Source organism: Populus euphratica, unplaced genomic scaffold (genome assembly GCF_000495115.2).
Source record: "Populus euphratica unplaced genomic scaffold, PopEup_1.0 scaffold107.1, whole genome shotgun sequence".
NCBI classification, from domain to species: domain Eukaryota; kingdom Viridiplantae; phylum Streptophyta; class Magnoliopsida; order Malpighiales; family Salicaceae; genus Populus; species Populus euphratica.
Genome location: NW_011499994.1, coordinates 453,840 through 474,512, shown reverse-complemented (window position 1 = coordinate 474,512; position 20,673 = coordinate 453,840). Strand labels below are relative to the sequence as shown.

General features: G+C 30.5%; 3 protein-coding genes and 1 long non-coding RNA gene across 5 annotated transcripts; 1 reads left to right on the top strand and 3 right to left on the bottom strand.

Moving 5' to 3' along the window:
- Positions 1–6,955: 6,955 nt before the first annotated feature.
- LOC105140567 (classical arabinogalactan protein 4-like) lies at positions 6,956–7,309 on the bottom strand. The gene has a single exon (XM_011047437.1). It carries the CDS (start codon positions 7,307–7,309, stop codon positions 6,956–6,958), a length of 354 nt encoding a protein of 117 aa, XP_011045739.1.
- Positions 7,310–12,288: 4,979 nt separating this feature from the next.
- On the top strand, positions 12,289–15,284 carry LOC105140549 (uncharacterized). The gene is made up of 2 exons (XR_845205.1): positions 12,289–13,245; positions 14,307–15,284. It is a non-coding gene; the product is annotated as an uncharacterized LOC105140549 (long non-coding RNA).
- Positions 15,285–16,112: 828 nt separating this feature from the next.
- Positions 16,113–18,247, bottom strand: LOC105140548 (uncharacterized). 2 transcript variants are annotated; one of them, XM_011047420.1, is made up of 5 exons: positions 17,966–18,247; positions 17,812–17,877; positions 17,158–17,240; positions 16,877–17,037; positions 16,113–16,410 (listed from the first exon to the last, which is right to left on the bottom strand). In XM_011047420.1, exons 1-5 carry the CDS (start codon positions 18,148–18,150, stop codon positions 16,318–16,320), a joined length of 588 nt encoding a protein of 195 aa, XP_011045722.1. In that variant the 5' UTR covers positions 18,151–18,247; the 3' UTR covers positions 16,113–16,317. The 2 variants fall into 2 exon arrangements, with proteins under 2 accessions (XP_011045722.1, XP_011045721.1); XM_011047419.1 differs by having other exon boundaries at positions 16,877–17,079; positions 17,966–18,246.
- An 877-nt stretch (positions 18,248–19,124) lies between these two features.
- On the bottom strand, positions 19,125–20,619 carry LOC105140544 (acetyl-CoA-benzylalcohol acetyltransferase-like). The gene is made up of 2 exons (XM_011047414.1): positions 20,545–20,619; positions 19,125–20,438 (listed from the first exon to the last, which is right to left on the bottom strand). The coding sequence occupies exon 2, from the start codon at positions 20,421–20,423 to the stop codon at positions 19,131–19,133; it is 1,293 nt and encodes a 430-aa protein (XP_011045716.1). The 5' UTR covers positions 20,424–20,438; positions 20,545–20,619; the 3' UTR covers positions 19,125–19,130.
- Positions 20,620–20,673: the final 54 nt, after the last annotated feature.

The window sequence follows — 20,673 nt, the reverse complement described above, 5'->3', positions numbered from 1 at the left end:
ATGTAAAAATTAATCTTTAACAAAAGAACAATTAATGTAAAAATCAATTGTGCAACTCACAATCATATGTTAAAGTATGTGTGTGAAAATGAAGGTTTATGAATACTTGTTTAATGAGTATATGAGCATAATCAAATGATAACAATGCGAGAGTTTGTAAACCTGGATATTTCAAAAAGTGTTATGATAGACCTTGTCCTCAATATCATAAGGTGGAAAGATAGAGTATAGAAGACATCATCTAAAACAACGAATACTAATAAACCTGAAACATACTGCAAAAATAATAAAATAGAAAATATTATGCTATTAATAAAACTAAAAGACACAAGTTCTTACAAACTATGACTCAAATCCAATTTAAGCTTTTTACAACTTTCTTTATTTGACTAGTATATTCAACTCATAAAGGAATCAATTACAGAGATAAAAGATTATAGTTGATTAAGCAGTTGTTTAGCAGTAGTAGCAGAGATTATGATTTGTCATACCGAGATGTTAGAAAATTCTATTCTACAGCATGATCAAGAAAAGATAACAATTTATCATTAAAAATATTAATATTAAGTAAACCTATAGGTTTATAGTGAATGTTCAATTAGGCCCAAAAGAAGATATGGAATATCTTTTCTAATATTCCCAGACCACTTGATAAGGCAATAAAGGTGTTAGCATGATCAAACATTGCATTCATTCGTTTAGACATTGTGGAGATCTGTAGTTTCTCTTCAACTATTTTTCTGATTATATCCACTTTAGCTAAAGCTTTGGGAATGATACTTAAAACTTGTCTGCCTTCTAAAAATGCAGTTAATGAGACATTCCCCATTAAACCAAAGTTGCCTCCTTCATACACTAAATGAATATTTTTCTCAGCTAGTACCCAACCAAGATGAGTTGTTGATTCAAAAAACTCCTTTTCTTTCCTAGGACTAGATCCACAGAAAACACAAATATTTCTTATTTGATAACTTGAGGAATCTGTCATTTCTACACACTTCTATATCTTTTGAATGTATGGGTTAAGTAGAAATAAAGAGAAGATTTTGTAGATGAGAATTTGAAAATAAAATCATATCACATATATATACACCAGCTAGAGTCTTACTTTCTTTTTCATTTTTTTCCTTTTTCTTTCCAGAACATGTGTATATACAAGTAGTTGTGATTATAACTCACATCTTTTTTTGGTTTTACGTCCAAGAATAGCTTAAAAACCCTCTATAGGTTGGGGATAAGCTTCCTATCTAGTTTTTTAAAAAACTGAAAAACAAGGTATTTTCTAGTCAGATTCCTAAAACTAAGTCGAGCATGTTCTTTATGAAAATGAGGTCATAAATCATAAATTGCATGAGATACATCTATATTAAGGTACGTCTCAAGAGTCAATTGAGGATTATCTACGAACTCTTTATGTTTGGAAATAAATCCTAATTTTTGACAATTTTCACAGGTTTTGCAGAATGCATGTTTGTCCTTGAACATGGTAAACCAATAAAATCCACATTATATGATTTTTGCAATCGTCTTTGTTAACGAGAAATGACCCTTACATGTCTCGGAATGAAAAAAATTTAATGACACTACTTACCTCATTGTTGAATAAGTAAAGGTCATCCCAATAAAAGTTCTGCATGTTGCTCAAAAACTTTCTTTTATCATAGGTATCTAAATGAGCTGGAAAAAATCTTGAAGGAAGAAAATTATCAATATTAGTAGACCAAGATATTGAAGCAATAGAAAGTACAGATTCATCATGAAAGCAATTATTAATTGGTGTGATGTCAGATGTTGAATCTATTGTCAATTTTGACAAATGATTCGTAATAATATTTTTGGTGCCTTTTTCATCCTTGATTTTTTCCTATTTGAAAGCTTTAAAGATTTTAGAATCGTGATTGACTTTACTTTGTTTGGTCATGGCATAAGGAAATGAAAGTAATGGTAGGGAATTAGTCTTTTCTTTGCAATGTTCAGGTTTAACCCCTTTCTTACTCTTAGAGGTTAACTCATCATCTTTTTCATAAGGTTCAAAAATGATTTTTTCAATAACCTTACCACTATAAAGAGTAATGACTAATTGGACTTGATCCATATGTCGACTTACAGAGTTGTTTGCATTTAAGTAATGACTAATTGGACTTGATCCATGTGTCGACTTACAGAGTTGTTTGCATTTGAATTGTATTGTCCTTTGAGATTTTGCTATAGTTAAGATGAGAATTTACCTTTCTCCTGAAACTAAAAGCTAATGTGAATCTTGCAAGAATATTTTTAAAATCTGTCATGATTGAGCAAGTTGAGTGTTAATTATCTCTTGCTTTTTAATGAATGCATGCAATGTTTCCTTAAGATTTCTTCGAGGATGAGGAACATAAAGAAATGCATATTTATGAGAATTTTAAAAATTATAGTGTGCTTGAAATGGTAGTTGTAAAGTTTATACATTGTTGTTACTACTTTTCAAACTAAAATTTAGATAATCTCTTCAACCTGGATTACATATTTGTGAGTATGGATCATGATTTGACCATTAAAAATTGTTTAAAGCACTGACTACTTCATGGAGACATTCCTTAGAAGAAGATAAATTTAGACAATCATTAATTAAATGTTCATTAGTTTTATAAATTTGACACAAAATTTATTGTACAGATTTTAATTGACCACTCCTTTTCAATTCCAATGCCTCGACTTTTCTAGCTAAAGATGTAAATTTAGCTTGGAAGTCATGATCTTCCCTAAGGTTGTATATATCTCCACTAAATATATGAGTTTGAGTTTTATTCGGTGTCTCATAAGTACATGTAATGTCACAATTTTAAGCATTTTCAGCTAACAAGTCTATGTACTCCATTGCTTCATTAAGGTCTTTATCTTCAAAAGTTTCATTGCACATCAATTCCACAATTTGCCTATTTTTAGGTGTTAACCCTTCATAAAAATATGAAACCAATCTTTATATTTCAAAACTATGATGAGTCAACAGTATTAAGCAAGTCTCTATACCTATCCTAACACTAGTAAAATGTTTCTTATGACTTTTAAATGAATGTAGTGATTTGTCCTTTGAAAAGGTTTGTTCTATGAGATAGAAAAAACTTCTTTAAAAATTATGTTTGCATTTCATTCCAAGCACGAATGGATCCTAACCTAAGATTTTGTAGCCATGTTTTGGCTTTATCTTTTAAAGAAAAAGAAAAAAGCTTTAATATCATGGTATTTATACTACAATTTAAGTCATTATAAGTATTACAAACTTGTTTAAACTCTCTTAAATGCAAATATATATTTTCTAGATCAAAGCTATGAAAAGTAAGTAAAAGTTAAATAATGTTTGGCTTAAAATTAAAATGAAATGCTATAGGAGGAAAAATTATGCATGATGATGGACTTGTTCTTGTTGGATTCATATGGTCTCTTAGTGTTCTAACTTGATTATTCTCATTATTCTCATTTTAAAGCGATTAATTATCCTCTTTGGCCATGTTTTCTGAAGAAGATGAGGATACCCTAAAAAGTCTACCACTTAATGTATATAACTAAACTATTATGCATATGTAGGAAGAAAATAAAAAGAAGAAAAAAAAAAGAAACAAAAATTATATATAAAAAAATTAAATTAAAATAAATATTATAATTTATACAGAAATTTACCTCCTCGGCAACAACGCTAAAAACTTAAGTACCTCCTCGGCAACAACGCTAAAAACTTGAGACGACCAAAAAATTGATGTCTTCTTCCAAGTGCAAGAGTGCTGAAGTAATAAATAACCCAGCAAGACTAGAGTCGAACCACAACGAGATTAATTATATAATAATAATAATAATAATAATAATAATAATAATAATAAGTTAAAGAGAACTTTAAGATGTAAGATTAATGTGAGAATTAAACAATGATAAAAACAAATGTCAAGGTTAGAGGATCCACTAATGGTATTAAAAATAAATATAATATAAACTCTTTTTATTATTCAACTGAAAACTACACACAAAAAAGGTTCCAATCGGATGATTTGTCATTAATAACTCATTATAAATTGTTAACATGATCATATTAATTATCTTGTTTAAATAACATCAAACTTTTAAATATTGTTAGGAATTCATGATGTTAAGTTATGTTAATAATAAATCTAGTTCTTTTTGTAGCACAGATGTAGGTTACACTATATGGTTAGCTATGAAAGTGCCACGTATTTGTTGTACCAAGTATTATACAAAACAAATCTAAATTAACCATTTAACAAGTAAGATATTATGAATTAATAAGATAAAAATAATAAGACATGTTAATAGCAAGTTGTTTAGAATATAATCATTGAAGTCCATATTGAATTTATATTATACTTATTCTAGCATCGTTAGTGAAACATTTTCACCTTGACATAATAAACTTAATTAAACATAATAAAGAAGAGAAACATAAATAAACAAGAATATAACATAATTATATAAGTATAGTAAAGGAAATGAAAGATATAAATAAGAGGTTAATGAAACTATAATATGCAATAAAACTTGAACATTAAACTGCAAAAAAAAGAACGAATAAGGAAATGATCTTGATTTGAAAACCAAGATGTCTAAATGTATGGTAAATACCTCCTTTTATAGCTAAAATTTAAAACTATTGATTTGATGACTAATTATTGAGTGGGTGGCTACCTTTTGACTTGGTGACGACCTTTGTATTTTTGTCTAAACAAAACAGCATTGCTAACATCAGAATTTGAATAAATAGTCTTCATGAAAGTTTTGGAAATTTGTCTCAGCTTTCCAAAATGATCTTGATTTGAAAACCAAGATGTCTAAATGTATGGTAAATACCTTCTTTTATAGCTAAAATTTAAAACTATTGATTTGATGACTAATTATTGAGTGGGTGGCTACCTTTTGACTTGGTGACGACCTTTGTATTTTTGTCTAAACAAAACATCATTGCTAACATCAGAATTTGAATAAATAGTCTTCATGAAAGTTTTGGACATTTGTCTCAACTTTCCAAAAAAAAAAAAGCTCAATAGGACTTCTAGAACTCGAGATATAAGCCGAAAACTTAATAGTATTTGGGTTGTAAGACAGATTCAAACTTCTCTTTTGATGTTAAGATTTGGATTTTCAAACAGTAGAATTGAATCTTGAACTTTTATGAATATTTTAGGCTTATGTCTTAACTTTCCATCTATATAAACCAAATCTAAATCCAAGTTCTACAGTTACAGTTATAATTAAACCAAACCTAAATCCAAGTTCTACAGTTACAGTTATGATTCAATAACCAAATAGTATTCTAATTTGAATTGAACAACATCTCTTATATAAACTTAGTTATTTCTTTGTCTTTTTAATTTCAATAGTTAAACAAATCAATCAATCATTTGAATTATGAAACATACCTGTATTTAAAATGAGCATTTATCATAAATTAAAGATACTTATATTATTAGACTTGTTATTATAAAACATGTTTAAGTTAGAGAATTGAATGATATTTTAAGTACAATATGATGATATAAAATCTTAATAAAAATACACTTTAAGAAATAATTAGCACACTTTTTCAGCCAATAAATCCATCTATAGAAGTATTATTGATGGACTCACTAATAGACCACAAATCATAAACGAAAGTTTTTTTAATGGATTATATTTTTCCATGATCATGTTAACAACTTTTATACCAATAAATTATAACTATATCGATAAAAAAGTCTATCAATAAATATAAAATTTTTGGGTAGCAATCCTAAATTTAATTGCTAGGATGTTTTTGGAAAACTTAAATCAATATAATAAAAAATAATATCAGTGTTAAGATTAGATGCTTTTCAGTAAGGCTTCATATATATATATATATATATATATGAAAAAGGAAAATGAAAATCGAACTATTCAAAATTAACGCAAATTAAAGGGAATTAATGATTTTTGTGACAATTCAAGCTGGCCAGGTGCGTATAAGAAATTTCCTCTGCAAAACAATTCATCGATCTTCTGCAAAAATAATGAAATTAATCAAACAAGTTATATAGAGAACACACATGCTATATTGACCAGTGATACAAATTAATGCTAACAAATCAAAATCTAATGGTGAATTAAATGCTGGTAATTAAGAAATTGTGTTTCCTCTATTTATTTTTCAAAATTAATTTTGAGATTTTTATTTTTCAAATATTTACTTTGAATGTATCAAATAGTATTAGAGATTCACCTTTGAAATTTTATCTTTAAAATCTCTTTTTGTTTTTTAAAAAAATTTATCTTAATTTCAATTGACTCGAAGTTGCTCGAGAATTCATCTCACCATACAAGAAAAAAAAATAAGAATTTAAATGTTGGTTATAAGAAAGATGGATTTTTTTTGTAATAATATTTTCAAGAGCAATTACTTAGGTAGTTTATTTCTATTATTGACTCGAAGTTGCTCGAGAATTCATCTCACCATACAAGAAAAAAAAATAAGAATTTAAATGTTGGTTATAAGAAAGATGGATTTTTTTTGTAATAATATTTTCAAGAGCAATTACTTAGGTAGCTTATTTCTATTATTAGATTTTTTTAGAGATATTCGACAATGAAAATAGTGTGATCTGTTGAATTTAGGATTGTAATTAATTAATTTTTTTTTTAAATTTATATCTTTATCTATGAACCCATGTAATAATCTCCTGATTATAATTTATTTTTAGCTAATTTAGAGAAAATGGTATGTAAACCATAATGGCAACCATTGATAATACAGAACGAAGTTAATCAAGAAATAAATCTGTATGTAAATATATCATAATTTATTTGGACAACAAGAATAATTAACTCAATACAAAAAAATCTTAAATCCAAATCCACTCCAGTCTAACATAATTGAAGAACAAATCCATCAAACCCTAAGCAACCAAAACGGCAGCAAAAAGCCCCGCAGACAAAACTCCACCAATGGACACTTTCTTCAAAACAGCATTTGATGGTTTAGGAGCTTCAGCTGGTGAATAAGGTCAATGGACACTTTCTTCAAAACAGCATTTGCAGCTGGTGAATAAGGGTTGGCTGGAGCCGGAGTAGAAGATGGAGGAGGCGAAGGAGGAGAGTCAACCGTAGGGGCTGGAGTTGGTGCAGCTTTCGGTGTTGCCTTTGATGGTGATGGTGAAGGAGTAGGAACAGAAGCAGGTGCAGGTGTAGGAGAATGATCAGGAACATGGGCTTCTGGTGAAGGTGTAGGAGAAGATTTTGGAGACCGTGCCATGGTAGACCCAACAAGCAAAATCGCCATCAGGGTCATCCAGACAACACTTGTGGAAGCCATGGCAGATACTCAGAGACAGACAATGTACTCAAGAGAGTTTTGTTTAGCGTTAGAATTGGAAGAGAGGTGCATGTATTTATAGGAGGAAAAGATGATGTTTTTTTAGAGCATGTAGTGAGGCAAAATACACTCTTTTGTGCTGGAATTAGGGTAGGAAATTACACTGTTAAGGAATATAGTTGTCAACAGGTAATGACGGTCCCGCGAATGAGATGGTTAACAAATCTGTACAATCATAGTTAGGATATAAATGATATTATCAAATCAGTCAAAATTAATAATTTGAAGATTGTCATTTATTTTTTATATAATTAAATTATAGTTTTGAAAACACACAGTGTGATCGACCCTTTTTTATGCTAAGATTTAGAATCTTTTCTCTTTTATTTTTGGTAAAACCTGAAATCTTATTTCTAGGTTTTTCTAATCAATTACAACCATTGATTTGTTAATGAACAATATTTGTATTATTCAAATATTTTTCTGATTAAGTTATTTGGTAAATTAGCATGAGATGCTGTAATGTTATTTTATTTCTTTTGCAGGCACTTTTTACACAATAATCAAATTGTTCTAATGATGACCATTGCAAGCTTTTGAACTCAAAGTTGGAGACGTATATGTTTAAGAGTGTAATTGTAATTACTTTTAAAATTTATTTTATTTAAAAATATATTAAAATAATATTTTTATTTTTTAAAAATTATTTTTAACATCAACATATCAAAAAAATCTGAAAAACTAAAACAATATTAATTTTAAATAAAAAAATAAAATTAAAAAAAAACACTTTTATAACTAATTTCATGGTTACACTTTCATTTCTGGATTCAATATTTTATTTTCCTTTTATTGTTTTTATTTCTCGGATAGCTATTAAAGAAGACTTATTATTGAAAACATGATATATAAAAGAATCCAATTAAATACTAATTAACAAAACTCAAGATTACGGTTGGAGAAAATTTATTGTCGAACGTGTAATTATAGAAAAAATAAAATAAAATAAATTGAACACTAATTAAAATAAATCAAGAGAGTTTCTTAAGATTAACATATAAAATGGTAGAATATCATACAACACTAACGAGGGGGAAAGGAGAAAGAATTGAAGAGTACAATGATCAATCCTCGAATATTGGATTTTCATCCAAACAAGCTTAATCATGATCCTTCGGTGGTTACCTTTGGCAGACTATCATTAACTTTATAAAATCTCTATTTAATACAAAATTTAGTGGCATTAACTAATTCTATGGTTACACTTTCATTTCAATAATTAACTAAAATATTCTAATATTTTTTGTCAAAGATATAAATTTCATTGAAATACAAATAGAAAAGACCTCTACATTTAGATATGAAACCAACCAATAGATGATCATATAACTCACAAATTTACAAGAAAATCCTCAATTTGGAGACTCTTTGTTTGCATCCAATTGGCAAATTGAGTCAGTTTTAATTGTTTGCAATTAATTTTGGACTAAATTGGATTTAATATAATTGAAATTAATGAATTAATTAGACTAAATTGGACTGAAATAAAAGTCTCAGACAATCATTTAGGCAAATCTATTCTAACTATTTTAATTGCTAACAAAAATATATTTGTTATATTAAAACTTGCGATGAAAAATATTTTGCAACACAATTTTAACCGAAACTAACATATTGGCTAGCCTGCAAATCAATAATATATATTTTTAAATGTTAAAATAATATAAAAAATATAAAAAATATATTAAATATTTTTAATTTAATAACAATATTAAATCCAAAATAATATTGGATTTGACTATAAAGACAGGTCCAATAACATTGGGTTTAGCTAGGTATTGGATCTAATTTTTTTAGGATTGGCTGACAATATAATCCAATATTATTGGGTCAAGCTACGTAATCAGACCCAACATCAATATATTATTTTAAAAATAGAAAAACTTAAAAAATATTAATTTGTAGTGAAGAAGAAAATCTAAAAATTTTCATTTTTTAAAAAAGTATTTTTAAAACACAAAAAACAAATATGCTTTAATAAGAAAATTCAAACCAACTTGAAATGAAAAAAAAAGTTATCATCATTCAACTTTTGTACAATATAAAAAAACTCATATCAATTTTTTTTATAACTTGAAAAAAAATCAATAAGAAAAAAGAAAAAAAATTAAAGTGAGAAAAAATAAAATTAGAAATATCTTAAAAGGAAAAAAATTAAAGGGAGATAAATTAGTTGTCGATGTATTATGTGTTTGTATTATGCACTATTTATGATGCTACTATTAAAAATACTTTATTTGAAAATGATGATAGTACAAATACATTCCGTGTTTTTAATTTATGTGGAGTGCGGGTCAATATGCTAATTATTATATTATTATAAAAAAAATTATTTTTAAAAATATTTAAAAAAAATATATATTAATATGATATTTTTTTATTTTTTAAGATTAATTTTTAATGCCATCACATGAAAATAATACAAAAATATCAATTAGCCCCGTAGCTAGACCAAAAGGTTTTAGTTTGGCTGCAAAGCTAGACCTAATATCCTAAAAAAATAAAATTAAAAATATCTTAAAATATATATTTTAAAAAATATATTGAGATTGTTTTTTTATTTTGTAAAATCTATTTTCTATATCATCACATCAAAATAATACAAAAAACAACACAAAATATTTATTTGAAGTAAAGAAAAAAATCAATTTTTTAAAAAGTATTTTTAAAAAGCAAAAATAAACATGGTTTAATAAAAAAAAATTCAAAACCAACCTTAAATGAAAAAAAATATCACGACCTAACTTTTTTACATATAAAAAAAGTCCAATCAATTTTTTTTTATAGTATGGAAAAAAAATTAGAAAAAAAATTAAAAAGAAAAAAATTAAAATTAAAAATATCTTATAAGAAAAAAAAATTAAAGGAAAAGAAATTAATTATCAGTGTATTTGGGCGCTACTCTGTTATACATTATTCATGATGCATATTGGACACTGTCCATCTCTATTGGATCCTGTTGTCAACAAGACCTATCTTTTATTGGATCTTGTTAGGTAATAGGGCCCACCTATTAGGGAAAAGAAATTCAATCAACCTAATCTTAAATAAAAAAGTATTTTCATTAGTTAACTTTTATATAATATAAAAAACTTTAATCAATTTATTTTCTCTTTATTATATGAAAAAAGAAAAAAAATTTAAAAAGACAAAAAAACTAAAATTGGATATATCCGAGTCTGGCTCAAAGCCGGACCTAACATCTATTGGAAGCGATTTGGATCTGGCTGCCAAGGCAGACTCAACAACTTTTAGCATAGAAAACACAAAAAATAATGCCTTTAATATTACTTTTTGACTAAAAAACAGCAGAAATAACACCTTATAACATTTTATAGTGCTATAGTGTCATTTTCAATGCAAACACTTCATATTTATAATATAGTTAATAGTGCAATGAGTTTACGTCTATAGTAAATATACAATACCATACAATACTTTTCTTATTCTTTTTAAAGTATAATATAATATTTGGCTTTGATTTTTAAAACAACTAAAAATAATTAAAATAAATAAAATATTTATAAGTTATTTTCTTTTTGTTGTTTTTTTCAACATTGCTATATATTTATGAAAAATTCACATGACTACCATGTGATTCTCTCAAGTGAGTTAATATTAGTTAAAAAATGTGTTACATAGATTTTTGTTAACAATTGAAATCAGTTATAAATGTAATGAATATAGGGTCAAATTTGAAAAATTATTTATACAGGGTTCAAGTTGCCAATATGATACAAGCTCATGGTCTCAAAATAGGGTTTTTCTAAAATCTTAGTTAGAAACTAAATATCTAGAAATCATATCTAAATATATTAATACATTTCATATAGTGTTTACAATAATTATAATTTTTTTCCTGTCGTTTTTCATGTAATACTAAGGTATTGGAAGAAACTAATTATTTGTATAAAAATAAATATATTTGCCAATCAATCATCAATGAACATATTTATTTATTGAATTGGATTATTTCACACAAAAAATAGTGACAATGGCTGCTGAAGATGCTTTGTATCATTATATGATTGGTTTGGTACTCTTGGCACCTTATATTTTGAATGCAGATTTTAGCTTCGTAAATAAAAAAAAAAAGTATGATATTTTTGTGTTTAATAGTTTTGCAATATAATATTGAAGTTATTGGTACTTGGTTATTCTCTTTTCTTGTTTTTATTGTTTGTTTATCTGATGAAAGAGAAGTATATTAGTATTTGTTTTTTGAGTTTTCCTCTGTTAATCTAGACTAATTTATTTTTTAATTGTAAAATTATATATTTATCATGTTAATTTATATTTATTTACATTAATTTTCTTGTTATTTTTTATTTTTATATTTTTTGTGAAAAAATGTTTTTTTCTTGGTTATCTTAATTATGTTTTTGTTATTTGTTATTATTATTTTTTTATTTTATTCAAATAAAACTAAATAATTTGGCTAGTTAAGATTATAACTTCAATTATTAGATTTTTTTATATAAATATATTTACATTACCTTAATATTTTACATTAAAAAACTGGTTATACGAATATAATTCAATCAAGTTTTAAGGAGGTGTTTGACAGTGTAGTAATAATTATTTTTTAAAATTTATTTTTATATCATTAAATCAAAATAATTATAAAAATATATATATATTTTTTAATTTTAAATATTTATAACACAATTTCAATAAAAAATAATAACATAAAAAATATAATTTAATTAGTTAAATTTGAATGAGTTTGCTTTTTAGAAGTTATTAATTTGAGGTGATTAATTCATAATAATAATAATAATAATAATAATAAAATTATTAAAAAATTATATAATTATTAATTTTAAAATATTAAAAAATTAATTAATGTGACCTAAGCCTGCATGAATACTCACAATTAAAAAAAAAAAACAATAAAAAAATAATATAAAACACAAATCCACTTACCATTCGAACCAAACCCAAGAACAGGCAACTTCTTGCTTGAAGCCTCCGACACGGTACCCGCACCAGAGCCGCTACACTCTTTACAGCTGAGTACTTTCTTATGTTAGCAAAACTTCACCATGATGAACAACCGTCACTGCTCCACGTGCCACCACCAATTCCAACATCGTCGATCGCCTCATTTTCAACACCACTGGAATTACCAAACCGAAGCCAAAAACAAAAACAAAAACAAAGCTTTTCTATAGTCAGACTTCTGTCAAACTACCATTGTAGTAACCGTTCGGAATCGCCACCTGAAACCCTTATTTCCCAATGTAACCTTAAACCCTGCAAATTCTATACAAACCCCACTTCCACGGTCACCGCTCGTCTATTTTTCCACAACCAGAGTGATGCTACAACCGCCGTGGTGTCACTATGGGAACGGAGGCTTGCTGGGGACCATGTCTATACTCCGGTAACCGATTTTGGTGTAAATGAAGGGGAGTTGAATGAGAAGATTATAGGTCTGCTTAAGTTGTTTGTAGAGAAGGTGTTAGAAGGGGAGGTAGTAAAATAATTGTAGAGGAAGATTGTATCTTTGCCTATGGAAATTAATAAATTTGCGAGCTTTTCGAGGAGGCCGAGAAGGGTTAGGGTTTATAGTGAGAACAAGATGAAGAAGGAGGCGTTAAGGGTGGAAATGGAGGGGGTTGTTAAGAGGGTAGAGGAGTTTAGGAAGGGAATGAGGTGTTTGATGGATTGTATTGAAGGGAAGGGGATTGGTGACTTGGGGGTTTTGAGGGTTTATGATGAGTGTAATGGGAGAAAGATGGGAATTTTTATTTATTTATTATTATTGGAGTAGGATTCAATTTTTGATATCAAGAGAGTGTAGAAGGGTCGAAAATGGGTTTCCTATTTACGGGTTTAGGAGTGAGATTTTGAAGATGTTGCATTCTCAGCAGGTATGATGATGAGTGTATTTGGCAATGAATGTGTGGACATGTTTGCTTTTATGATAAAGGAATATGCATTGATTGATTTGATTCGATTTCGGGCTTCAAGCTTAGTTGCAGATCTTTTTATTTATTTATTTATTTTTTTATAGGAGTATTGTGATTTGATTTTGGACATTAAGCTTATTCAGTGTGCTTATGCACATTCTTGTATCAATTTTTTGGATGCGATATGTGATTATGATTGGATGTAGTTTTTAGAGCCTTTTTATGCTGGTGATTTTTTTGGTGATTGTATCTTAGAGTTTAGGATGGCTTTTCACCTAAATAAATGGTTGAAAGTGCAGCGTATCTTTAATACTTTTAGCTTCCTCTTTTGGCTACTATGAAATGTGGATGTTAGCGTGTTCCAGTTGGTATTGCGTTGTCAAAGTATTGAACAATTGGTAGAAATATCTAGAGCTGAATTGTTTTCTTGTTCTTTTTTAACTGAATGGATAAATTCTTTGCACAGATCTAACCTGCTAAATTTTAAATAATCTTTTCTGAAAGCAAGTTTGACAATTAAGTGTTATTTGAATACATATCTCGTTTATTATGATCTGATATTCTGTATTGAGGTTATGTGAATTGTTTTCTTGACGTAATGATCTAATAATTTATACTGAATCTGTTCTGGTAATCATTTTGAAAATCTTCTCTAAAAGCTGTTATTTTTTTTCCTGGTAACAAAAGGATCTTGAGTTTCACAATCAAATTTTATGTGAATAAGTATCCTTAATCATGGCTGGTTCATGTCAGCACTGATTTGGAATTTCAAGCATATGCATGGGACAAAACTTTGAGCTTCAGGAAAATAGGGAAACTCTTCAAGTATCCATTGGATGGATGACACTCACTTTGGTCCTAGGATTGTGGATCTTAAACATCGTTCTTCTGGGATACACCAGTCCTTGTTCTGTTCTTTTTTCATATTGTTTAACCTATCCCTATGATTTAATACAAGAAATGCCAATTATTTATTATTTCCTGAACCTAATAATCTTGTGCAAACAAATTTGACTATGCAGGTGTCTGCTGCAATTTAGAAAGGAATGAGAATGGCTCTTATAGAGTGCAGATACCTGCTAATGCAACAAAGACTGTAGCAGAGTTGAAAGGCTGCTGGAGCAGCTGATGAATGGAAAGACAGTAAATCATGGCAGCCTCACCCCAATTGTTCTGCAGCTTCCTTCCTCCAGAGATTGCATCATGCTCATGAAGTCAGTGCAGCAAGAAATGGGAACTTGCATTCTATTTGATAGGCAGAACCTCACCATCAGGATCTTGGGCCCAGAGAACCAAGTTGCCCTTACGGAACAGAAGTTAGTAGCCTCTCTTCTAACACTCCGTGATAAGCAGCAAACAGATATCCGTCTTTGAGGTGGAGCCGTGCCGAATGATCTTATGAAGAAGGTGGTGGAGAAGTTTGGTCCTAAATGGCTTGGGCTCAAAGAGAAGTTCCCTGAGGCTGAACTTATGCTTAATACAAGGCGACATGTTATTTCTTTTACTGGAAAAAAGGATCTGGGACTTGGAGTAGAGGAGATGATTCATAACCATGCACCGTCTGTCAGTGTTAATAGATCTGTCAAACGATATGAAGGTGATAACATTGCGTGCCCTATTTGCCTCTCTGAGTTTGAGGACTGTTACCAGCTTCAGGCTTGTGGGCACAAATTCTGCCAGTCATGCTTGGTTGTAAACTGGGCAGAAACTTGTCTTTTGTTTTTTAGACTAAAAAACCTATTTTCAATTGAAAACACCTGAAAAACAACATACACAACTCAACAAACCCACTTGTGTCAGTCGGTCAAACAAAAAATCAATCCGAGACCCTAAATTTTCCCAAGCCTCGATTTAAGACTTGATTTACTCTTCTGGCAATTTAAATGCCAATAACCACCACCATTTGATCATTTTTGTGACTAGAATCATGATAACAAATTATTTTCCTTCTCTATTGTTGTTTTCAGGTAGGGCTTTCTTATTGAGGGATCTGAAAAAAATAAAATGAACTTAGAAATCAAAATATGACTTGAACAAAAATTTTGGATTAGTCTTATTGTTCTGTTTTATAGTTTAGTTTCGAATCCTTTGATTTAGTACGTTTACTGCAATTGCAGAGAATGTTACATTGAAAAAAAAAATTACAAAAAAGCAAACGAAAGAAGAAGAAGAGCATCACATATTTTAGTTCTGTTAATGTTTTAGGCAGTACATTCATTGCAGTTGTTCTCTTTTAATGTTTTTGGCAGTACATTCATTGCGGTTGTTCCTTTCCTGATGTTTTTTATACTTGCATCAACCTTCTTTCCTACGAATCCAACACATAACTGTTTCTAATTATGAGATCTTCAAAGTTCATTTTTACTGCTCAAGATTCAGTTTATTCCTTATATAACAAAAAAGAAACCCTGAAGTGAGTGTAGTGTTTTCCTTTCTAATTTGGGATTACTGACTCGAAAATTATCATCTGAAATTCTTGAATCCTATACAGCTTGTCTTTTAAAAGTGGTTGACAAATCGAATCCTACTTCGATACTGCAGCATATTTGTTTGTCTTGTGGCTGAAAACAATCAGTTTCAGTGCATTCTGCTATTTATTGCCCACCTTGATTAATCACCTATTAGATTGGAATATTTCTTGGCCGACATGATTTTTGATTCAACTGGTTCTTCTGTAGGCTATACGTGCTAACAAGAAAACATCTCTCTGGTTAATATAATACCATTCCCTATCTTGAAGAGATAATTCTCTACCCTGGGACACCTTTTATTCTCTTCGTTTCAGTTCTGGGGTTTTGATTTTATAATTATCTGCAGTTGCTTACAAGTTTAGCCAATTCTACCGTTAGCTTTTATTCTGAAAATGAACACTATATGATAACCATTCTCAAATATGAATGATTTCATAACTACAGAGAAGATCCATGTTCCATGTGTAGATTCATTTCTTGATTGAAAAGAACATATACTTTGCTTGTGTTAGTACTTAGTAGTACTGCAGTTACAAAGGCAACTGATGATTTCTTCACTGTTTCACTTTCCTTGAGAGTTTTGCTGCACAAGCTTTTCTATGACAGGTTCAACCATCGTCTCTAAGTCATCAATGTCATGCTTCACAGCATCCACCTGCACGTTTTACGAGAAACAATTACATTGATGTTTTAAGATTGCCTAAACTCACTATTTGCATTCTTTGTTTTCACAAATTCATCAGAAGAGCCCTTCTATTATCTATTTGGTCAAATAAGCCCTTGTATTTTAGATTTCAATCAATTGAGTATAACTTGCTATTATTAGGAAACTTACTTTAGCCAATTGAGTAGGCTTTCTCACTTCTGGAATAATTATCACCAGTTTATCTTTCATTCTCTTTAATTTCACTCACCCCCACCATTCCCACCTTTTTTGATTTGATTGAAATAGAAAATACAGGAGCTTAATTGACCTTGACCGAAGTGATAACACGGGCTTTTTTGATGAATTGATGAAAGCATGGGGTGCAAATAGTGAATCTTAGCTTTAAAGATTTGTCCCTCGAGTTTCTGCGAACTTTATGCAATTATGCCAGTTGAAATCTCATGTTACAACTTACCTGGTGAATAAAGTCTTGCGTTAGTTTTGCATCATGGGCAGTTGCTTTTGAAACGGCTTCTATTAACAAAGCTGTTTGCTTTAGTTTTCCGTTTTCAGGCAGCACTTCAGCCACCTCTTCTGATACCTTCTCCGCAACAGTCGCCACCTTTTCTACCACCTCTGCTACATGTTCAACCTCTTCAACAATAATTTCCGATTCTCCTAAAATCATAGTCTCCCAAGTTGATAAACAAGATTTAGTTATGTCTAGGAGCATGTATTAAGTTTTACTGTCTGTACCTTCTATCCTTCTCAGCTTCTCCCATTCTTGCTGCCAAAAAGGTAGTAAGATGGATAGTATAGTTCCCAAGATCCATTTTGCCCTGCATGGAATGATTTTCCTTGCAATGTTATTCTCCACATAATAATACCTCAATCAATTATCTAGCTTTGGCTTCATAAAAATAATACCATGCCTTGATAAATAGGTCTTGTTTACACACACACACACACACACACACACACACACACACACACACACACACACACACACACACACACACACACACACACACACACACACACACACACACACACACACACACACACACACACACACACACACACAAGTTGATTTAGAAAATTCAAGATCAAAACTCGACCTGCATTAGGTTTTTAATTCAATTAGACAAAACCTTGATTAAATAAAAACTGGATTAACTGGGTTAGTTTTTTAGTGATTTGTTCGAACTCCATTCAAATCCAGTTCAAAGTTAATAGGGTTAACACCAAGAGAAAAAAAACAAAGAATAAGAAAATAACTAAATGAAATCATTTTAATAAAATAATTGAGTCGATGACTCTTAAATTAATTCAATGATTCAATGACATGGGCTCTTTTCCGCCTAGTTCTTGAATCAGGTCTAGCAATTATGGTGCCAAGTGAGACCATACCAATGGGGGAAGTTACTTCCGGGAGGATTTGGAACCGGCGCTGGGGCAACCTTGTCATTCTTCATCCTAGATTATGAACAGAAAATAAAAATAAAAATTTGCACAAGTCAGAAAAAAGATTAAAAAAAAATGAAAACTTGAGAAGCATGATTACTTATTGGAATCGAATCGTCTCCCTTTTTGGCTATTGGCATTAATCAACTGCAATCCTTGATGAATTGATAAACCCTGTCCGATCTTGGACACTGTAGAAACATTGCTGGAACTGGCTCTGTAACGATGAATTAGTTCGAGGAAACTTCGTAGATTGTAAGAAGTCCAAGACCTTTTAGCCGACATAGTTAAATGATAGTATGTCAATTGTCAAAAAGCCATTCTTTATGAGCTGCATAAAGGGCAGATTGTGTGCTTGATAAAGGAGTACAAGGTCTTTCTTGACGCATTTTCATGCGAGAATCCTTGAAGGCCAAGTGATGATGTAAATTGTCACTTCAAGCTATTGGTTTAAACCTAACAAAAGTCTTAGAGCATGCCATGTTCTTAGACTGTTCCTTGCAAGTTAAAACTTGTGACTCTTAAGACTTCTTCCTTTCGGCTCTCTTGAACTTTAGTTAAAATTTCTTGAATTTCCAATGTGGGGGAGAAGAGAAAGGATAAGGTCATGCTGCTGCATTTTAGACTTGACCTGGTAATTTTCTTTTTTCTTTGCTTACATTTTTTTCCAAGTTTCTGAGTTAAACATTTGATTATAATTTTCGAACAAGTTGCTGAGACGCCAAACTTCTTCTAGTTTCACTTAGCACACACGCAACTTTCTTCAAGAAGTGATCAACATGCCATTAATTCTCTGTTTTCTAAAAGAAAATTCCATAGATGGAACCATCATCATCACCATATGATTCATATCTCTTCCATGGCGACAGCCAACGCAGTACGGTACCGTCCCTCGGACTCGATTGTAAATGCCTCCACCTCGAATTCCTCACGAGCATCCCTGAACCGCATAGGGAATTTTTGAAAGAAAATCAAACATGGAGAGAAAGGATATCCACTTACTGGTTAACATGAAGGTTTAAATACGTGGAGTCTATTAGAAACTGATAAAATGAGGTTAATTTCCTTCGGTTTCTAAATAAAAACCCAATTTACAGGCACATAAAATCCTGAAGAACATAAAATTAGATGTCATAAACCCCTGTTTGATTAATGAAACTTGATTTTGATAATTGAATAGCTTTAAAATAAATGTCTCATCTGATGAAGTATTGCTGCACTGCTGCGATATATACTGATATATATTGTTGATAGAAGTTATGGCCTTAATATGCTGATATATATTGTTGGAACTGAAGCATATTTTTTACTTCCAAGCTCACCCAAGCTTCAATTCCAGTCCCACATTTGGTATCCACAAGAAGTACTATTTCCAAAGGTTTATGCACACTGCTAAACCAAGTTGGTTTTCCAAAGCCAAAATCAATTTGGTAAAAAGGAAACTTACACCAGCTAGGAACCACACAGATATCTAGATCCCCGTTCCTTGCTGCGTTATGTATCTCTTCCATGGAATTACTGACCATAGCTATCACATCATCAGAATTTACCACTTTTTCGCAATCTTTGTTGGCCTTGTTTACTGCATCATTGAGCAGACTTACCAAATGATGCATCTCTGAACTACTCTCCTTAGGATTAAATCGAACACCGACCATCCTGTAGAGGTTTCCAAAAGAATTCTCTGTAATCAGAAGATCCACTTTCCCCCGAAGATTTAATGGAAGGGTTAGCAAAGAAGGTCTTAGTTTTCCGTGTTTTGCTTGAGCTACGCCTATTAGAGCTTTCCATAATAATGCTGTCACCACCTCCACCCGCGAAGGAGGGCGTTTGACGTCTGAATCACGAGTATAGGACATAACTTTAGCCTTCAGACTGCTTATTTTTTCTCTATCGAAAACAAACCTTTTTGTGACAATCTGACTTCCATGATCTCTAGGAACTGGAGTACCGAAACGCAAGACATCTCTATCCGGAAATAGAGCTCCTGCATCAAAACTAGGCCGGATCACTTCATGCATCCCTGCTCGGCAGGCTGTAGCCCATGCTTTTAGGAATGCCCCCATAGTGTGACCATCAGCTACCCTATGCGATATGCACACACCAATGACCAGCCCACCACAGTCAAACTTGTTGATTTGAACTGCTAGTACTATAGGATTAAAGGCCATTTCATCTCCAAATGGAACGAATCTATTCAACGACTTAACATCAACTGCTCCCTGGAGATCAAGTTGAGCAAGCTGGCCACTCACCTTAGCTTCCAAGAATAACGCCCCATCATCATTACAATCAACCATGTTCCTGTCTTCAATATATCTTCCTGCTAATGGATAATAGCATGCTAGTGTCTCTGATAATGATTTTTCTAACCGGTTAAATCTGTTATCCCTTTCGGACATCGACTTCTCACCGTTAACAGCAGAATAGTAGAGAATCATAGGTGTATAAACCGGAGGAGCAAGTTGATCGATCAATGATACCTTCATGTTCCTAAGGTGAAGTGGGGTTTGACTGTCGGGTTTTACGAACTTCTGTGACAGAATTTGAACCTCCATCTTGTAGACTGGTACCTGAATCAGTACTATGCAATGTTTCAGAATTTTGAAAATAAATTACAGTGAATTGTATCAATCATAAACATTAATCCTTGCTAACATGTTAAGACAATAAGCATACCTGGTATCCAAGTCTATTACTTTGGTCCAGTCAAATAACAGACTGACTTTGTTCATACTTGCACTGGAGTTAACGCATCCTCCTTAAATGCAAAGAATTAATTAAGTTGTAACTCCATAAACCTTTTCC